The sequence below is a fragment of the Sciurus carolinensis genome, chromosome 10, assembly GCF_902686445.1.
Source record: "Sciurus carolinensis chromosome 10, mSciCar1.2, whole genome shotgun sequence".
Taxonomy (NCBI): domain Eukaryota; kingdom Metazoa; phylum Chordata; class Mammalia; order Rodentia; family Sciuridae; genus Sciurus; species Sciurus carolinensis.
Genome location: NC_062222.1, coordinates 97406544 through 97426098, shown reverse-complemented (window position 1 = coordinate 97426098; position 19555 = coordinate 97406544). Strand labels below are relative to the sequence as shown.

General features: G+C 38.7%; 1 protein-coding gene across 4 annotated transcripts in view; it reads right to left on the bottom strand.

The window, feature by feature from the left end:
• Nucleotides 1-8559: 8559 nt before the first annotated feature.
• LOC124994643 (cyclic nucleotide-binding domain-containing protein 2-like) overlaps nt 8560-19555 on the bottom strand; it is a 98748-nt gene continuing 87752 nt past the window's right edge. For 2 of the 4 annotated variants that reach the window (XM_047566798.1, XM_047566800.1), the window contains exons 13-14: nt 11358-11411; nt 8560-9100 (exon numbers count right to left, since the gene is read on the bottom strand). In XM_047566798.1, coding sequence (XP_047422754.1) covers nt 8870-9100; nt 11358-11411 — 285 coding nt within the window. In that variant the 3' untranslated portion in view covers nt 8560-8869. Of the gene's footprint in view, nt 9595-11357; nt 11412-19555 lie in introns of all 4 variants that reach the window. The other 2 variants (XM_047566799.1, XM_047566802.1) reach the window with 2 other exon arrangements.

Below are 19555 nucleotides of genomic sequence, written 5' to 3'. Positions count from 1 at the left end.
GAATTCCACTTTCACCACTCTTATTCATTATTGATTGAATGATTAGAGCAATAAAGCAAGAGAAAGAAAGAAAAGAAAGAAAGAAAAAGAAAGGAAGGTAGAAAGAAAGAAAGAAAGAAAGAAAGAAAGAAAGAAAGAAAGGGAGGGAGGGAGGGAGGGAGGGAAAGGAAATTCATATAGGAAAGGAGGTGGTCTAATTATCCCTGTTTGCAGATGGTATGCTTTTATATAATCAACAAAAAAATTGTTAGAATTGATAAACAGATTCAATAAGGTTGCAGGATACAAAATTAATGTGCAAAATTCAGTAGTTTTCTTAAACATAAATAAGGAAATTTCTGAGGAAGAAATCAAGAAAGAAATTTTATTCACAACAGCTATAAAAATTACCTAGGAATAAATTTAACTATGAAAATGAATATCTGTTAAGAAATACAAACCGGTGAAAGAAATTGAAGAAGGCACAAAAAATTGGAAAGACATTTCATGTTCATGTATTGGAAGAATTAATATTGTTAATTACTCAAAGCAATCTCCAGATTCAATGCAATTTCTACCAAAATAATAACATTCTTCAAAGAAAAAAATGCTCCCCAAATTTGTATGAAACCTCAAAGAACTGAATAGCCAAAACAATCTTGAGCAAAAATGTATTAAAAATCGATAGAAAAACAAAACAGTATGATACTGGCTTAAAAACTGACACATATACCAATAGAACAGAATGCAGAATATAGAAATAAATCCACATATTTACGGCCAACTGATTTTCAATGAAGACAACAAGAACATATACCAGAGAAAGAAAGTCTCTTCTATAAATGGTGCTGGGAAAACTGGGTATCCATATGCAGAAGAAAGAAGCCAGACCCTTATCTCTCATCATATACACAAATAAACTCAAAATGGATTGATGTCAATAAATGTAGGACCTAAAACTATGAAACTACTAGAAGAAACTGGGAAAATTGCTTCAGGACATTGGTCTGGGCAAAGATATTTTGGATATGATCCTAATGGCCTAAAGCAACAAAAGCAAAAATTTACAAATGGGGTGACATCAAACCAAAAAGCTTCAGTATAGCCAAGGAAACAGTAAAACAGGATGAAGATACAGTCTACAGAATGGGAGGAAATATTTTGAAGCTATTCCTCTGAGAAGGGATTGATATCTAAAATATATAAAGAACACTCAACAGAAAAAAAAATCTGATTTTAAAAAAATGGGTGAATGACATGAACAGATATTTCTGAGAAGACAATATGCCAATAGCCTACAAGTGTAAGTGTATGATACATGATCATTACCACAAATATATCAGGAAAATGCTAATGAAAACCACAATGAGATTTTTTGTCATCTCAATTAATATGGCTAAATCAAAAAGACAAAAAATGACAAATGCTGGTGAGGATATAGAGAAAAGAGAATTCTCATACACTGTTGGTGGGAGTGTAAATTAGAACATCTATTAGGGAAAACAGTATGGAGGTTCCAGAAAAAATTAGAATGATCCATCCATCACATTACTGGGTATATATCCTAATGAACTGAAGTCAGTATTCAAAAGACACATGCAGTCTGCTGATTTTAAATCCTTTGGGTATAAACCAAGGAGTGGGATAACTGGGTTAAAAGGTGAGTCCATTCCAAGTTTTCTGAGGATTCTCCACACTGCTTTCCAGAGTGGCTGCACCAATTTGCAACTCCACCAGCAATGTAAAAGTGTGCCTTTTCCCCCACATCCATAAATGGTCTAGATCTACATTGTGTACAACCAAAGAAATGAAATGATGTACCTCATTTGTGTACAATGAATCAAAATGCAGTCTTTAAAAAATTAAAAAATAAATAAATAATTAAAAAATAAATTGTCATTCTTATATTTTATCCATTTGGTATTGAATAAAGAAGATTCTGAAGGAAGGAAAAAAAGAGACATGCATTAGCATGTTTATTGCAGAATAGTTCACAATAGCTACGATATATAATCAACATAGTTGCCCATAAGTGGATAAGAAAATGTTTTATATATATTTATATGAATGATGGAATATAAACCATAAAAAGAATGAAATTCAATCATTTACAACAATATGGCTGTAACTAGAGTAAGTAGACACAGAAAGACAAATATCATGTATTCTCACTTATTATGTGGAAAACAAAAAGTTGCTGTTAAAGAAGTGGAGAATAGAATAGTGGTTAACACAGTCCAGGAAGGGTATAGGGGAAGGGGTGTGGGGAGAGAATGGACAATGGGTATAGGGATGTAGATGGACAGAAGGAATAATGTTTAATGTTCTACAGGACAGTAGGGTAACTTTGGTTGGCAACAGTTAATTGAATATTTCAAAATAGCTACTAGAAAGGATTTTGAATGTCCCCTCACAAAGGAACAATAGGTGTGTGAAGTGCTGGATATGCCAATTACCTTGACCTGATCATTATACAATGTTTACATGTGCTGAAATATCACACTGTATCCCATAAATAGGTACAATTACTATGTGTCAATTAAAAAATTTAAAAATTTTAAGTCAATGGTAAACTACCACAACCCAATTCAGGTAGGTTTAATGACCCTGACCCATCAGGAATGAAGGTCCGGGTCACCCCACCATTCAAATAACCATAATTAACTGAAGGGTTTGGTGAAGGCCAAGGGAGTACAGATTATGCTAAGCAGGTGGTTATAAAAATCAGCTATGGCCGCAGGATTAGTTATGGAAGCAAGAACTATAATTGTCATGAGCATTTTCTCCTTGTGTTGTTATGAATGTTTGTGTATTTTTATTCTTAGAGGTTTTCTAGTGTGCATATTTTATATTTATATACATGATGTCTTTGTTTTCTTCCTTTCTTACCCACTTGCCTTGTAACATAAGATGTATTGACATTATGTCATATGATTTAGGAATTTTTAACTTTATGTCACAGTACTCAAGCCACAGGATGTCAAAGAGAAAACAAACAAACAAACAAACAAACAAAAAAACCACACCATCCAAGATCCAGACATCCTCTTCCAGGGATAGGGTTAGTGCACCTTCGGTTTTACACAGGATAAATTTATCAATTTAGGCACACATATGATCTTGTCATTGTCTTCATTTGGAGATAAACTATGACTTAATGAGGTGCATGTGGGTGCCAACTTGACAAGAGTAGACTTTTAATGATTAATTTTATGTGTCAACTTGATGTTTTTGAATGGAATTCATATTTAAATTGGTGAACTTTGAGTAAGCAACTGCCCTCCATAATGTGGTGGGTCTTGTCCAATCAACTGAAGGTCCAAATAAAACAAAAAGACCCACCTCCCTGAGCAAGAGGGAATTCTCCAGTAATCAGCCTTCACACTCCTTTGCACCATCAACTCTCCTAGATTTGCAGTCTGCCACCCATGCTGCAGATTTTGGACTCTGCATCCTCGATAATTACATGAGTGAATTCCTTACAATAAACCTTCGTACATACATACAAACAGATAGACACACACACACACTTCCAAGTGGTTCTGTTTCTTTCAAGAACCCTGATGAATACAAGGGGCATGATAAATACAACCTACTTTTGAATGGTTCAGAAAACATTTAAATTAGAAAAAAATGTGGTAAAACATTAAAAATCAATGAACATGGGTAAAGGTATATGGGAGTTCTTTATATTATTACTGCAACTTTTGTGCATGCTTTACAATATTTCAAAGGAAAGCTTTGAATATTTGCCGTAGGTGGTCATTGATTTTTCAACTGACAAAACTCAAGGAAAATCCTGATTGATGGTTTGCATAATGGGCCAGGATTTCTCTTATTTGGAGTTTTTTCCTGCAAGGAGAATCCAAGTCAGACAGAGATTTAGGGAAGTCATGGGGGTGAGGGTGTCAGGAAGAAGAGATGAGGGAATGGGGAGAGCCACACACTGAAGTAGAAAAGGACAAGACCAGAATGCATAATCAGTTGCTCTCTCACTGAGACACCTGACTAACCCTCTGGGAGACCTGTGGTAAGCAGCCTCCCAGCTGTCCCCCGTGTAGTCACATCTCTATGTAGCGTCCTCCAGTACTGCACCAGGGTGGGTCTGTGTACCCAAGAGCACACAGTAGAAGTGATGGTGTGTCACTTCTGAGATGCAGTCATAAAAAAGACTACGGCTTCCATGGGGGGCACTGGTCTGTCTCTCTCTTTCAGATGATTCATTTTGGGGAAGCCACATGGTGGGAAGCCTTACAAAGGGGTCCATGTGGCAAGGCTTTCCTCAGTTGAAGTCTCCTGTCAACAGGAGAGTGAGCTGGGAAGTGGATCTTCCAGACCCAACCAGGCTCCAGCCGATGGCAGCCTTGGCTGACATGTTGATGGCAGCCTTGGCTGACATGTTAATGGCAGCCTCACGAGAGGCTTGTGAGAGGCCAGACCACCCAGCCAACTGGTTCCCCGGCTCCTAACTCACAGGAACTGTGAAATAAGAAAAGTTTGTTATTTTAAACTACGGAAATTATTATACAGCACAGGTAACTAATATCGGACCCGTCGAGGGACTGTGTCAAATGTACCTTAGAAACATTCCATCAAAGACTGGAAGGCTGGGACGTTCACCCACCCAATCCCATTCTCACTCTGGTTGAACTTTTCTCCTGGGGGTAAGACGCTGTCATCATACCTGTAGGAGGCCGCGCACGAGCGGCGCCTCCTCGCCCGACGTGCACAGCAGCCCCAGGAACCTCGCGGTGAGGCGGCGCGGAGCCGCAATAGCTGCGTGGGTGAGCCAGTCGCAGCACAGCGGGGCCTTTGTAGCTGGCCGCTGGGCCCTTCCCCGCCCCCGCCATGGGGCTGCCCCGGGGAGCAGGACGCTGTGGCCTGTGGCGGAGAACGCGCCTGGTGCCCCTGAGCAGCCAGCAGCTGCGCCTGAGAACGTGATGAGTGAGGCCTCGGAGGAGGAAGAGGTGGAAACGCCAGGCTTCTCGGGCGCCAACATGAGACTGGTACTTCACCCTGCACTTCAACCCTCAAGACCTGCAAAGAGAAGCATGCAAGGAAGCATCCCTCGAAAGTAGAATAAAGAAGTTGGTCATTCCCAGTCCGCCTCCGATTCTTTCCCATGGTGTCGTCGCTGCAGGCCACGACAAGTGGTGGCCCTTACGGGGAACTTCAGCAAGGTGAGTTAAGTACTGAGGAACCTCGCGGGAGTCTCTGGCCCGAGCGGTTAAGGGCAAGGGAAAGTAAGAGAAAAATAGGAAGGAAGGAGAAAAATAAAAAGGCTGTTCGTTCCCAGTCCGCCTCCATCATCGGCATGGCGGGTAAACTGAGGAACCTCACAGGAGTAGGGCGAGGGAAAGCAAAGCTGTTCATAATGGGGTCGGAAATCTCAAAGAATGAGATGACCAAAGTCATAAAAGATTTATTAATGAGTAATGGTACAGCAGTAAAAGAATCTACTGTAAAGTCATATGTTCAAACCTTAGCAACAGTGAGCCCGTGGTTTATAAAGGAAGGCTTACTTAATGTACCACAATGGGATCTTCATAAACAGAATTTAATAGCGACAGAAAAACAGGGGGCTCCTCTTTCTAAAAGAATGTTTCCTATGTGGCAATTAATTAGGGAATATTTAACTTCATCTAAACCTAGCATCCAGGAAAGTGTCACTGAAAGTGTGGAAGCCTTAGGAAACAAGGAGAACAAGGTGAGGAAGAATTGAGTGGTAGTGACTTAGAAAGTAATTACTCAGATAATTTAAGAAGAATAAGGGGAAAAGGTAGGGGAAAGCTAGATATTCAGCCTTCTGCACCACCATGGGGGGATCCTCTGATCTTTCAAAGCATTTAGATGCCCTGGAATGCAGGGAACCCCAGAGTTTGTGGAACCTGCCCATATTTGAGGACCAGGATGGACGGAGATGCCATCAACCAATAGATTTTAAAACTATTAAAAACCTTAAAGAGGCAGTTATGACATATGGACCACAGGCACCATTTATCATAAGTATGCTTGAGTCTTTGAGTAATTTAAATTTGACTCCTACTGATTGAAAACAGTGAACATGAACATGATAATTCTCCTCCTGATGATTCCACTGATTGAAACACCTTACAACTCTGGTCTGTAGTTATGGCCTTTGTCCCTCCCTCCTTAATGTCCTCCCTGATTACATTTAAGCCTACCCCTATATGTGTCATGTCACCGTTCATCCTTATAGCCTCTAATGCCTCCTCCATTGAACTCAATGTTGGAATAGTAGTTTTCCTTTAATGATTGTTGCTCGAGTTCCTAGGTACCTCCCAATGCCAGTTTTAGCCAATGTGGAAGACCTGCCTGTGGTGTTGTCTTGCATTGAACAACCTCACCGGTGGTGTGGCCACGGCTCTTCAAACACGGGAGACCATAGATCAACATCTTCGCTCTGGTACTCAACCAACGTGTTGATCTTCTCCAAGAATAAGTGGATATTTTGATGGACCTTGCTGCATCAGGATGTCTTGGACATTATTCAGGACTATGTCTTACAGGGGTTCAATACCATAATTATAGCAGGGCTGCCAATTTATCAAGACAACTTAGTGCTGTGCTTAATGGATCTTGGAACTATCAGTTTGATAATCTCACCAGATCACTACGAGCCCAAACTTAGTAAATTCTACTAAAGTCAATGTGCCCTCTGTTGCTGATGTAATTACGTTTTTTAAAGATATTGTACAATGGGGTCAAAAATGGGCAGGCATTATGGTGTTCTGTTTAATACTTCTGTTGTTCATTGTGTTAGCATTTTATTGCATGTGTAAGATGCACCTACGCCAACAAAGGGATAAGATCATTGTAAAAAATGCACTTGCACCTTAGAAGCCGGAACTTCTCCTCAGGTTTGGTTGTCTCAAATGGACAGCTGGTAGTCAAAGACGGGAGAGTCTCATGTGACTGACATATCAACCTAAGACAGGAGCCAAGACGATAATATCAAGCTTCTTGGTAATCCGAGGATGGGTAAGAATGTCAGTAAGACATGTGGACGCCTAAGACAGGCACAGTCATCCAGATGTAATGATAGCTATCACTCATCCATTAAAGTTTTCTTCACCTTTTAAAACAAAAAGGGGGAGATGTAGGAGGCCCTGCCGCAGGCGGCACCTCCTTACCCGACATGCCCGGCAGCCCCAGGAACCTCATGGTGAGGCGCTGCGGAGCGGCAATAGCCGCGTGGGCGAGCCAGTTGAGGCGCAGTGGGGACTTCACAGCTGGTGGCAGTAGCAACCACTGGGCCCTTTCCTGCCCCCCGCCATGGGGCTGCCGGGGGAGCAGGATGCTGTGGCCGGCGGTGAAGAACACGACCGGTGCCCCTGAGCAGTTGGCGGCTGCGCTTGCGCTGCTGCCCAAGAACCTGGTGAGTGAGGCATCAGAGGAGGAAGAGGCGGAAACACCAGGCTCCTGGGGGGCCAACATGAGACTGGCACTTCACCCTGCACTTCAGTCCGCAAGACCTGCAAAGAGAAGCATGCAAGGAAGCATCCCCCAAAAGTAGAATAAAGAAGTTGGTCGTTCCCAGTCTGCCTCCGAGTCTTTCCCGCGGTGTCGTCGCTGCAGGCGGGGACACATTCCAGAGTGCCTAACAGCTGAAATCAGAGGTAGGCTGAGGGTACCCAGGGTGAGGACACGAAGAAGCATCCACTGAAATGTCTAACCATTGTATCATCTTTAACTCTGCTAGGACAAGAAACAGGTTTTATATAATGTGAAGTTCTCTGCAGGATCATTTCCCTCTTTATTTACTGTGTTAATTTTTCAGTCTGCAAAGTTTCTATCATGGAAACATTAGCCCAAGAAGAACTAGGATTTTTTTAAGACTTTATTTTTCTGATTAAAAGAGTAATGGCTAGTAGAATATTTTTGAAAAGACAGAAATATCCCCCCCCCAAAAAAAAAACTTAAACAAAAAAATGCATAATTTGGGGACTGGAAATGTAGCTCACTGGTTGTTTTAGTCAGCTTTTTCACTGCTATGACTAAAAGGATCTGACCAGCACAGTTGTAGAGGAGAAAAGGTTTATTTGAGGGTTCAAGGTTTCAGAGGTTCTAGTCCATAGAAGGCTGACTCCATTCCTCAGGCTTTGAGGTGAGGCTGAACATCATGGCGGAAGAGCATGGCAAAGGGAAGCAGCTCACATCATCAGGAAACAGAAAAGAGAGACTTCACTCTCAGATACAAAATATATACTCAAAGCCACGCCCAATTCCCATCTCCTCCAAACATACCCTACCACTTCAGTTAATCAGGGATTAATCAGGGATTAATTCACTGATTGGGTTAAGCCTCTTACAACCCAGTCATTTCTCCTCTTAACCTTCCTGCATTGTCTCACATGTGAACTTTTGGGGGACACCGCACATTGAAACCATAACACGGGTAGAGTACCTACCTAGTATGCATGTGGCCCTGAATTCAAACCCCAGTACCACCAAAAGAAAAAAAAAAAAAAGTACACACACACACACACACACACACACACACACACACATATATATATATATATATATATATACTTTTTTTAATTGGAATCACATTAGTCAGTTTTCTAGCCTGTTTTTATTACTAACAAACATATTGAGCACACTATCCAATGTGAGCTAAAACCTCTTGGATACCTAAATCTCAGATATATCATTCAATGAAAAACAACAGTACAATTTCTCAGTTTTTCAATTGTGTTTTACAGTGTGACAGTTACCAGAGGGAGTTCTACGCAAATTATGATGTGACATCCTCTTTTTTGAGCAACACTGAATAAATCCTGTGCCCTGATCTCTGTAGAAGCAGATCTACAAGCAAACTGAAGTGAACTTTTACTTATTTTTTTCAATGTCTTTGGATTTTTCATTAAAAACAAAAATGAGCCGTGCCAGTGGCCCTGCTTCTTGTATTCAGGTGCTGCACCAAGAGTCTGGCCTTGTACTCATTCCACACTTGCTCCTTGGCCAGGTGCTCCTGAATGGCCTCCTCTGTGGGGTAAGTGCTAACCAGCTCTAATGCTGCTCTCCTGTTTTCCGCGCTGGCTTCTGCTAGAAATAAGTTTTTGGAAATAAAAATGCATTCTGCTCCTTGACTAATCTAGAAGAGAGAAAATATATGGAATGCTTAGCAAGCTAATGCACAAAGGAAATGTAGTACTGGATCAAACATGGACTTGAAAAAGTAAATGTGCCCCACCCATGCAAGGGCCTAATCAATCAACATGGATGTATTGCATATAAGAGGAGCTACAGACTGATCTGCCTAATCTGGAGACCAGGTGATAACTGTAAAGGCATTTGGGTCCATCTAGTTCTGACATCTTCCTTGCCAATACCTTAAGAGATTGGATTCTACATAAGGAGTATGAAAGGATTCATTTAGAAAATATGAATAGCAGCTGGGTTGTTGAGAGCAGTAACAGAGCATGGAAGAGCAGTTACTGAGATTGGGGGTCTTTGATGACCTTATGGCTGTGGCATGCTGGATGCCTGGATGGTATAGGATGCTTCGCTGCTGTGGCAATGCCCTGCATGAGGAGGCTCTGTGCAAGAGTCCTAAGAGCTCTGACCTTGATCTCAGGAACACAGCTCCTGGGAAGGAAGGAATTCTTATGCTAGAAACCACCATGTTTCACCAGCTCAGCTTCTCTGATTCCTGCCTGCCTTATAGTAACTTTTAACAATGGACTTTCTTGAGAGGTACACAAAGCTCCTAACATTGCACTTTGTAACTGTGGATTGCAACTGTGGAAAAGCTACATAGATGTCCTAGTTTCTGTAACTTTCCTGAATACAAAGAATAATGCTTGCATAGTCTTTAACCTGATAACGAGACATATAAAAATAAAGATTGCTGGTGTAACTCTGTAGATCCGCATCTCCATCAGAGAGCAGAGCTCCACCTGATCCCAGCTTAATCATCAAAATCTGTGTTTGTGAATCTTTATTTTCCAACCCCCCTTCGCCCCTCACCAGACCCGAGAGTTTGGTCACACTGCTGGAGGCACTGGGTCTAGTGATGCATGCCTGTAATTCCAGCTACTCAGGAGGCTGAGGAAGGAGGATTGAAAGTTTGAGGCCAGGCTGGGTGATTTAGCAAGACCCTGTTTCAAAAATAAAAAATAAAAATAAACAACTGGGGATGTAGCTCAGTGGTTGAGCATTTGCCTAGCATGTGGGAGGCCCTGGGTTCCATGGCCAGTACCAAGAAAAGAAAGTATGAGTGGAGGGGAAAAAGAAAAGAAAAAAAAGGATGAATGCCAAAAGGGACAAATCACACATGGCTTATGTACAAGACAGGTAGTTATATAACAATGTGCTGTACGGTGCTGCTGTTAGCTGTGAGTTCTCCCTCAGGAGGTCTCAGCATTCCAGTCCAGGTGTTGCTCTTCTGCTGGTTCAGGTTCTGTGCTTCTGACTTCTGTTCACACTTCGGTGTTGTAGTTGGGTCCATGTGTGCCAGGGATACAGCTATGAACAAGGCACCAGTCCCTCCTCTTATCAGACCTCATTCTCTCTTTAATTATTTAAAATTTCAGTCCCCCTCAAGGTTTGTCAAGGGTTTTTCTTATTGTTTTGGTTTTGCAACTTGTAATCCTTCTTAGTTGGTTCTGTCCAATACCAAAGTATCCTCATGTGGGATCCTGATTCTCTAAAATACTTTCTGCAGCAGTGCCAGAGTGGATTAGAATAAACTCTCAAAAAAAATTTTTTTTTTTTCTTCTCAGATTTCAAAAAAGGAAAAGAGCATATCGTGGGTTGGATGCTGCCTGGACTGCACTCTCTTATTATCTAAGTGACTCTCTGGTGTCTTTGTCCCAGTGCAAAGGCTCTCCTTGCAGATGGCTGCTAGGAGAACAGAGGCCAGCCTCACAGCAAAGAGCTCTGCAGCTACCTCCCTCCCTCCTCCTTACAAGCTCTACAGGCACAGGGACAACTCTGGTTATGGAAGTTTCAGAACTTTCTTGAAGAGTCCTACTCTCCATTGTTCAAAAACTTAGGTAAATCTCAGAAAGGGGAAAAAAAACCTAAAAGACTACTCCTAGGAAACTCCATAAAGTTTCAGTTAACATGGGATAAATCCCAATATATGTGTAATATGGAAAATAGCACATGAAAAAAAGAATTTATTTTTTTAAATGCAAAATTCCAAGGCAAATTGAAAAAAATTTAAATTCTATTTAAAATATCTCAATAATTTTGAACTGGAAGCTTTTTGATTTCCATGAATCCCTTGGGATTTCTACACATAAGATGCTGCTGGAGTGCCATGTCCTATCTGTGAGCTCCCGTGTGCTGACCAAATGGACACGGCGCTAAGAATGACCAGACCCCATTTTGGAAAAATGACATACTATTACCAGGCACAGGTGAAGATCACAAGATTTGTCCACTGTTTCTTCCAAGCCCTATAATGGAAAGAGAACCCAAATCATTTAACTTCAAAGGCACCTCTTTATCAACTAAATTAAGCAAGAGACCAGAAATGTCAAATCAGAAACAGGATTTTTAAAAATTAATTCCACTGTAGCAATAGACCTACACTTGATTCTTTAGGAGTCGAATAAAATGGGAACTAAACCATGTTAGAGTACTCTAAAATCCTTAGAAAGCTGAGAATCATATAGGCACAAGGAATTAACTACACTGCCAACTAAAACATCACTTAAGATAACCAAAGCAAGTAATCCATTTTTGTTAAGCTTTAAGAAATTTTTTTCTATTGGCAAAACTGAATGAGTATTACTTGTGAGGATTACTGGACTAGTGTTGGGACTTGTAAGACAAAAATTCTCATTCAGGAGGGTAGATAATATAAAGTAATTCCCATTTACTTAGTTATCAATATGCATGAGTCTTATTTTCAACTTATACATGATTCTTATTTCTTAACTTATGAGAAAAATCTTCATACATTTTTCTTCAGTTATGAAATCCAGAACAGGGCAAATGTTGTTAACCACCTGTTCAACACTCAGCTTTCACTTTGACACAGGAAAGTGAACACCCAAATTAAGCAGGAACCCATAAACCAGTTTGAAGAGCCAAGACCCAGGAGTTAAATGCCCTAATGTCTCTTAAACAAAGGTTTGGGTTTTTCAAAGGTTTTTCTAAGTATGCATTATGCGATTAAAAAAAGAAAAGTTTTGTTAGTCTAATATTCTTTTCTGAGTAAATATAGGTTCTGTCAAAAAGAAGAAAATTTTGTAATTAACTCTCTTCCAGTTAATGTATCCCAATTTTATGGGTATATTTATACATGTATATATGTGAATTTTATTAGTAAATATATATATATATATATATATGAATTTTATGAGTACATTATAGTTATACATAATATTAGGGTTCTTTTTTATTATTGTTTTTAGTTGTCAATGGATCTTTTATTTATTTATATGTGGTGCTGAGTATTGAACCCAGGGCCTCACCCATGCCAGGCAAGCACTCTTCCTCTGAGCCACAACTTCAGCCCCAGGATTCATTTTGACATAATTATAAAAGCATGAAATACAATTTGCTCCAATTCTGTCCCCAGTGCTTCCGCTTTCACTCTCCTCCCTCCCTGTTCCTTCTCCTCTACTGGTCTTCCTTCTATTTATTTATAATTGTTTTTAATTGGTGCTTTACAGATATACATAGAGGTGGCATTCACTGTGGTATAGTCAGACATGTGTACAGCATTATTTGGTCAATTTCATTCCACCATTCTTCCCTTTTCCCATCCCTAATCCCTCCCCCTCAATCTCCTTCCACTACTCCACTGTTCACGCTTCTATTTTCAAGAGATCCCTCTTCTCATTCCCCACTCCTTCTTTTGGTCTAGCTTCCACATATGAGAGAAAATATTTGACCCTTGACTTTCTGAGTCTGGTTATTTCACTTTGCATGATGTTCTCCAGTCCCATCCAGTTACTAGCAAATGCCATAAGCTCATTCTTCTTTATGGCTGAGTAAAACTCCATTGCATGTATATATACCATATTTTCTTTATCCATTCATCTGTTGATGGGTCCCTGGGCTGGTTCCATAACTTGTCTATGGGGAATTGTGCTGGCTGTATCCCTACAGTATGCTGATTTTAGATCTTCTGGATATATGCTGAGGAGTAGGATAGCTGGGTTATATGGTGGTTTTTTGAGGACTCTCCATACTGCTTTCCAGAGTGGTTGTACTAATTTGCAATCCTACCAACAATGTATGAGTGTACCCTTTTACCCATATCCTCACCAGCGTTTATTATGATTTGTATTCTTAATAATTGCCATTCTAACTGGAGCAAGATGAAATCTCAGAATAGTTTTGATTTGTATTTCTCTGATTGCTAGGGATGTTGAATGTTTTTTCATATGTTTGTTGGCCATTTGTATTTCAACATTTGAGAAGTGTCTATTTAATTCATTTGCCCATTTATTAATTTGGCTCTTTATTTTATTTGGTGTTTTTTTGAGTTCTCATATATTTTGGATATTAATCTCCTGTCTGAGGAGTAGGTGACAAATATTTCCCATTCTATAGGTTCTTGCTAGATGCTTTTTATTGTCTCTTCTGCTATGCAGAAGCTTTTAAATTTGATGATGTCCCTCTTATTGATTCTTGGTTTTATTTCTTGTGCTTTAGGAGTCTTGTTAAGGAAATTGGTGCCTGTGGCAATATGTTGGAGTGTTGAACTTACATTTTCCCCTAGTATTTACCGAGTTTCTGCTCTAATTCCTAGGTCTCTGATCCACTTTGAGTTGACTTTTGTGGAGGGTGAGATAAAGGGATCTAATTTTATTCTTCTACATATGGATATCCAGTTCTCCCAGCACTGTTTGTTAAAAAAGACTCTCTTCTCTCCAATGTATGTTTTTGGCACCTTTCTCAAGTATCAGGTGGCTGTATCTATGTGGATTTGTTTCTGCGTCTTCTATTCTATTCCATTAGTCTTTGTGTCTGTTTTGGTGCCAATACCATGCTATTTATTTTACTATAGTTCTGTGGTATGATTTGTGGTCTGGTATTGTGATACCCCCTGCATTGCTCTTCTTGTTCCCGATTGCTTTGTCTTGTCTGGGTCTCTTATTCTTTCAAATGAATTTTAGGACCTTTTTTTCTAGTTCTGTGAAGAATGGCATTGATATTTTGATGGGGATTGCATGAAATCTGTTTAACGTTTTTGGTACTATGACCATTTTGATAATACTAATTCTTTCCATCTTCTAAGGTCTTCTTCAGTTTCTTTCTTCAGTGTTATGTGGCTTTCATTGTAGAGGTCTTTCACCTCCTTGGTTAGATTTATTCCCAATTTATTGTTTTTGTTTTTGAGGTTATTGTGAATGGGTTAGGTTTCCTGATTTTTTTCTCAGCAGATTTACTTCTGGAGTAAAGGGAAGCAACTGACTTATGTATGTTGATCTTATATCCTGCTACATTGTTAAATTTCTTTATCAGTCCTAGAAGTCTTCTGGTGGAGTGGTTTTTTTGGGGGGTGTTCTAGATATAAGAGTATGTCATTAGCAAATAGAGATGATTTGATGTCTCCTTTTACTATTTGTTCCCTTTTAATTTCCTTCTCATTTCTGATTGCTCTGGGTAGAGTTTCAAGGACTATTTTGAATAGGAGTGGTAAAAGTAGATAACCTTGTCTTATTCTTGATTTCAGAGGAAATGTTTTCCATTTTTCTCTGTTATGATGTTGACCTTGGATTTGTCATATATAGCTTTTACAATGTTGAGATAAGTTCCTTCTATCCTTAATTTCTCTAGAGATTTAAATATGAATGGTTGCTGGACTTCGTCAAATGCTTTTCCTGCATCTATTGAGATAATTATATGATTTTTGTCCTTCACTTTATTTATGTCTTGAATTACATTTATGGATTTGTTTATAAAAACCAACCTTGCATCCCTAAAATGAAACCCACTGGATCATGGTGTACTATCTTCTTAATTTGTTTTTGAATGCAGTTTTAAAAATGTTCTATTAAGGATTTTGCATGTATGTTCATCAGGGATGTTAGTCTGAGGTTTTCTTTCCTTGATGTGTCTTTGACTGGTTTTGGTATCATGGTAATTCTGGCTTTGTAAAATGAATTTGGCAGTGTTCCTTCCTTTTCTATTTCAAGGAATCATTTGAGGAAGATTGACATTAGTCCTTTTTTAAACGTCTGATAGAACTTAACTGAGAATCCATCTAGTCCTGGACTTTTCATTGTTGGAAGGTTTTTAATTACTGATTCAATTTCATTCCTTGATATTGGTCTGTTTAAGTTGTCTTATTTGGTTTGATATGAATATCATCTTGGTTCAGTTTGAGTAGGTCATATGTGTCTAGAAATTTGTCAGTCTTCAAAATGTTCTAGTTTACTGTAGTAAATTTTTCAAAATAGTTTCTAATGATCCATCATATTTCAGAAGTGTTTTATTGATTTAGGTCTTCTCTTTCTTTTGTTTATTTTAGTTAATGGTTTATCAATCTTGTTTATCTTTTAAATAAGCTAACTCTGTTTCATTGACCCTTTGTTTTGTTTTTTATTATTCTCAATTTCACTAATTTTGACTCTGATCTTAATTATTTCCATAGTTCTATTAATTTTGTAATTTGTTCTTTTTTTGTAGGGCCTTCAGGTATAACATTAGACAATTTATTTGGTATCTTTCTACCTTTTTAATGTAGGAGCTCAATACTATAAAGTTTTCTTTTAGAACTGCCTTGGTAGTTTCTCAAAGATTTTGAGGTATTTTATCTCTATTCTCATTTATTCCTAAGATTTCTTTTTATTTCTCCCCTGATTTCTTCTGTGACCCATTCCTCATTCAAAAGTATATTATTTAATCCCCAGGTGTTAAAATAGTTTGTTTTTTTTATCTTGTAATTGATCTCTATTATAAGAAATATAAGTCTATTAATTGAGTTAATAGGATTCAAGCAATTATCTCTCTCTCTCTCTTTTTTTTTTTTTTTGTATTTGCTAAGTCTTGATTCATGCCCTAAAATATAATCTATTTTGGAGAAAGTTCCAGATGCTGCTGAAAAGAAAGTGAATTCAGCTGTTGATGGATGAAATATTCTATAGATGTCTATTAGGTCCATTTGATTAATAGTATTTTTCTGAAGAGTTTTTACTTAATTCATGTCTAGATGACCTATCTAATTGTGAGAGAGGTGTATTGAAATCACCCAGTATTATCTATTGTGGTCTATTTGGTTCTTTATAATGAGTAGGGTTTGTTTTATGTACATAGTTGCACTGTTGTGTAGGCAAATATTTACAATATCTTCTTGTTAGATGATTCTCTAAGCCAGTATGAAGTGACCTTCTTTTTCTCTTCAGATTAATTTTGACTTGAAGTCTATTTGGTTTGATATGAAAGTAGCTATCCCTGCTTGCTTTCAGTTTCCATTTGCATGAAATGTGACCTATCATTGTTTTCTTGCAGCTTTTAAAATTCTATCCTTATTCTTTATATTAGGCACTTTAATTATAATGTGTCTGAGAGAGGATCTCTTTGGATTTTGGTTTCTATATGCATCTTTATTTGGATTTCCATTTTGTTCCCAGGATTTAGAAATTTTTCTGATATTATTTCATTGAAAAGGTTCTTCATTACTTTAGTTTGTGTATTGGAATTCTTCACTTATGCCAAAGATTCTTAGATTTGGTCTTTTTATGTTACTCCAGATTTATTGAATATTCTAGTGATGGTCTCTTAACATCTTTTCTGTATTGTCAACTTTATTTTCAAGATTATATTCTTTGTCTTCAAGGCACAAAAATTATCTTCTAAGTGATCTAATCTATTGGTGATGCTTTCCATTGAATTTTAAATTTGATTTATTGAGTCTTTCATTTCCAGGATTTCTATTTGATTCTTTTTCAGAATCTCCATTTCTTCATTGAAATAATCTTTCACTTTCTGTATTTTCTAAGTTCATTCCTTACATCTCTTTTAGATAACTGAAGGTTTTAACTATGAACTTTCTAAATTCTTTCTCTGACATTTCCTCCACCATGGTGTCAATGGAATCAATTGGTAAAGTGTTGTGGATTTTGGGGATGGTTTATTCCTTTGCTTTTTCATACTGCTTATATGTCTACCTATTTATTGGGATGATTAGCACTTCTACTTTTATGCAAAGGACTACTTGGTGAGTTTCTTTCTCTTAAGCACTCTAGGCTGGGCAAACATCCAGGTATTGATACTTTCACTCAACACGTGTCTTCTGCAGTTCCCAGAATTAGCACCACTTTGAGAGAAGACATTAAATCCTATTTACTACAATCACTTCATAGTGAAACCATGTACTGATCAACCTTAGGAAAAACAAAAACGTGTTTATAACATTCTCCACAGTTGCTCTGATCTAGGTACAAAATTATAGTGATGTTCTGTAATAGGTTGAGAAATTAGTTATCAAACATAGTAAAATTTCTATTACATTATATAGGGGGAGAAAGAGAGAGGAGAGAGAAAAAAAGACCAAAATTAAAAAAGAAGAAAAATAAATACAGAGAAGACAGGAGAGAATAATACAAACCAAGGTAAAAAGATGGATGGGAGGTGGGGCTGGGGAGATAGCTCAGGCGTAGAGTGCTTGCCTTGTAAGCACAAGGCCCTGGGTTCGATTCCCAGCACTCAAAAAAAAAAAAAAAAAAAAAAAAAAAAAAGATGGATGGGAGGGGCAGATTTGAGGCAGTAGCAGGTAATGTAAGAGGGCAAAGTGTGACTAAGAGGAGCAAGTGTAAACCTGATACAGGAAAACAAAAAGAGAATGATTCCAATCAATGCTTTTAAACATTGGAAAAAACACAATCAGATGGACTGAGGGCACAATATTGAATATTAGGGGAACAACTACCAAATCAAAATGAAGAGTAATATATTTATGATCAGAATTGATATTAGAGTTATTTATGGTAATCCATGCCAAGGTGGAGAAAACTCTTATTGAGTCTTCTGGTTTGGGACCTATTACTCTTCATTTTTGGATCCTCCTAGAGGTGCTGGGGAACAGATGCTACTTCTCTGGTTGCTATGGATTTCTCAGCAGCCGATTCCTGGTTGTCAGCCTAAGCACCCAGTCTACATGCTGTGTTGGAGGGTGCTGTGTTGAGTCTGTTGTCTCTTTCTACTGGGTTCAGGAGTACAGGATGCAGGCTCAGGACATTCACTCAGACTGCTGTGGAGTGTTTTGCACTCACTCCCCTCCACAGGGTCTTCTTTAAAGTGGTATAGAGTCTAATGACTGTCTGCAATTGTGGGGACTGTGATTGCAAGCTCTCTGTGGGCCATCTGAGGCACAGAAGCCTCTGCCCAGGCTGATACAGATCACTGGTGTACTGTCCTCCCTGTGACTGTAAAAGAGAGTCAGTTGACCTGTCTACGAATGAGCTCTTATGGCCCAGAGTTGTGAATCCTGGGCATTCACTCCCATCTTTGCCTGATCTCCCACAGAAGCTGCGTGGAACACTGGGTCAGGGCTCCTCTCTGATCATCTGTTCTTTCACTGCTTCTTTTCTGGGCTGTGGAGGGGTCAGAGGATCTGTCCTCTCTGCCACCTTCTACAACTATATATGAACTTTTCGTGAAGCTTTGTACTAATTTTTCCTGTGATGGACTTCGTTATTATTTTAATTCATGTTCATCATTTCGGCTTATTTGTTTCCCTCTTCTTATCTTTTGACTTTTGGTTGCAAAATATTAGTACCGTTGTAAGAGAAGGAGTTTGGGAATCGACTTCTGGCTCTGCAATTTGCTATGTAAGATACTGGACCAAATCCTTAACTTTATGGAGACCAATTTGTTTTCATTGTTTTAAAATTTTGTAAAATGGAGATAATCATTAATTTATGGAATCATTATAAGGATCAACTAAGAAATCATACATAAAATCCTTACTGTGGACCTGGTGCAGTGGCACAGGCCTATAATCCTAGTGGCTCAGGAGGCTGAGAAAGGAGGATCTGGAGTTCAAAGACAGCCTCAGCAAAAGCAAGGTCTAAGCAACTCAGTGAGACCATGTATCTAAATAAAATGTAATATAGGGCTGGGGATATGGCTCAGTAGTTGAGTGCCCCTGAGTTCAATTGCAGGTATCAAAAAAAAAAAAAAAAATCCTCATTGTAGTTTTTCTTTTGTTGGTTACCTAAATGGGAGACTCCTCCTTCTGTAAGAAGCAGCATAGACAGCCTCCACCTCAAAACTGATAGTTGTCTAGGTCATGAGAGTACAAGTAAATATTCATTTAAAAATGTATGCAAACTGAAAAGTAAATACAGCATATATTAGATTCTAATAGCAGACTCTGAGAGGACTATAATCTAATCTTGAGTCTCATTCCTCCAAAGCTCATCAAGAATGGAGTCAGTCTCAGAGCCAGATAATGAAAAACCAAATAAGCTTTATTCTGATTCTCTGTCTGAGCCTCTTCCATAGAGACATAGTGGGTGACAACATCAAAGGCCGTAATCAGTCATCTCGTGTCTGTGGCGACCACTTGAAGATCTGGAAAAAGACCTTGCTTTATTTGAGTTTAAAGTTAATGGTAACCTAAACAAGTCATTGAAAA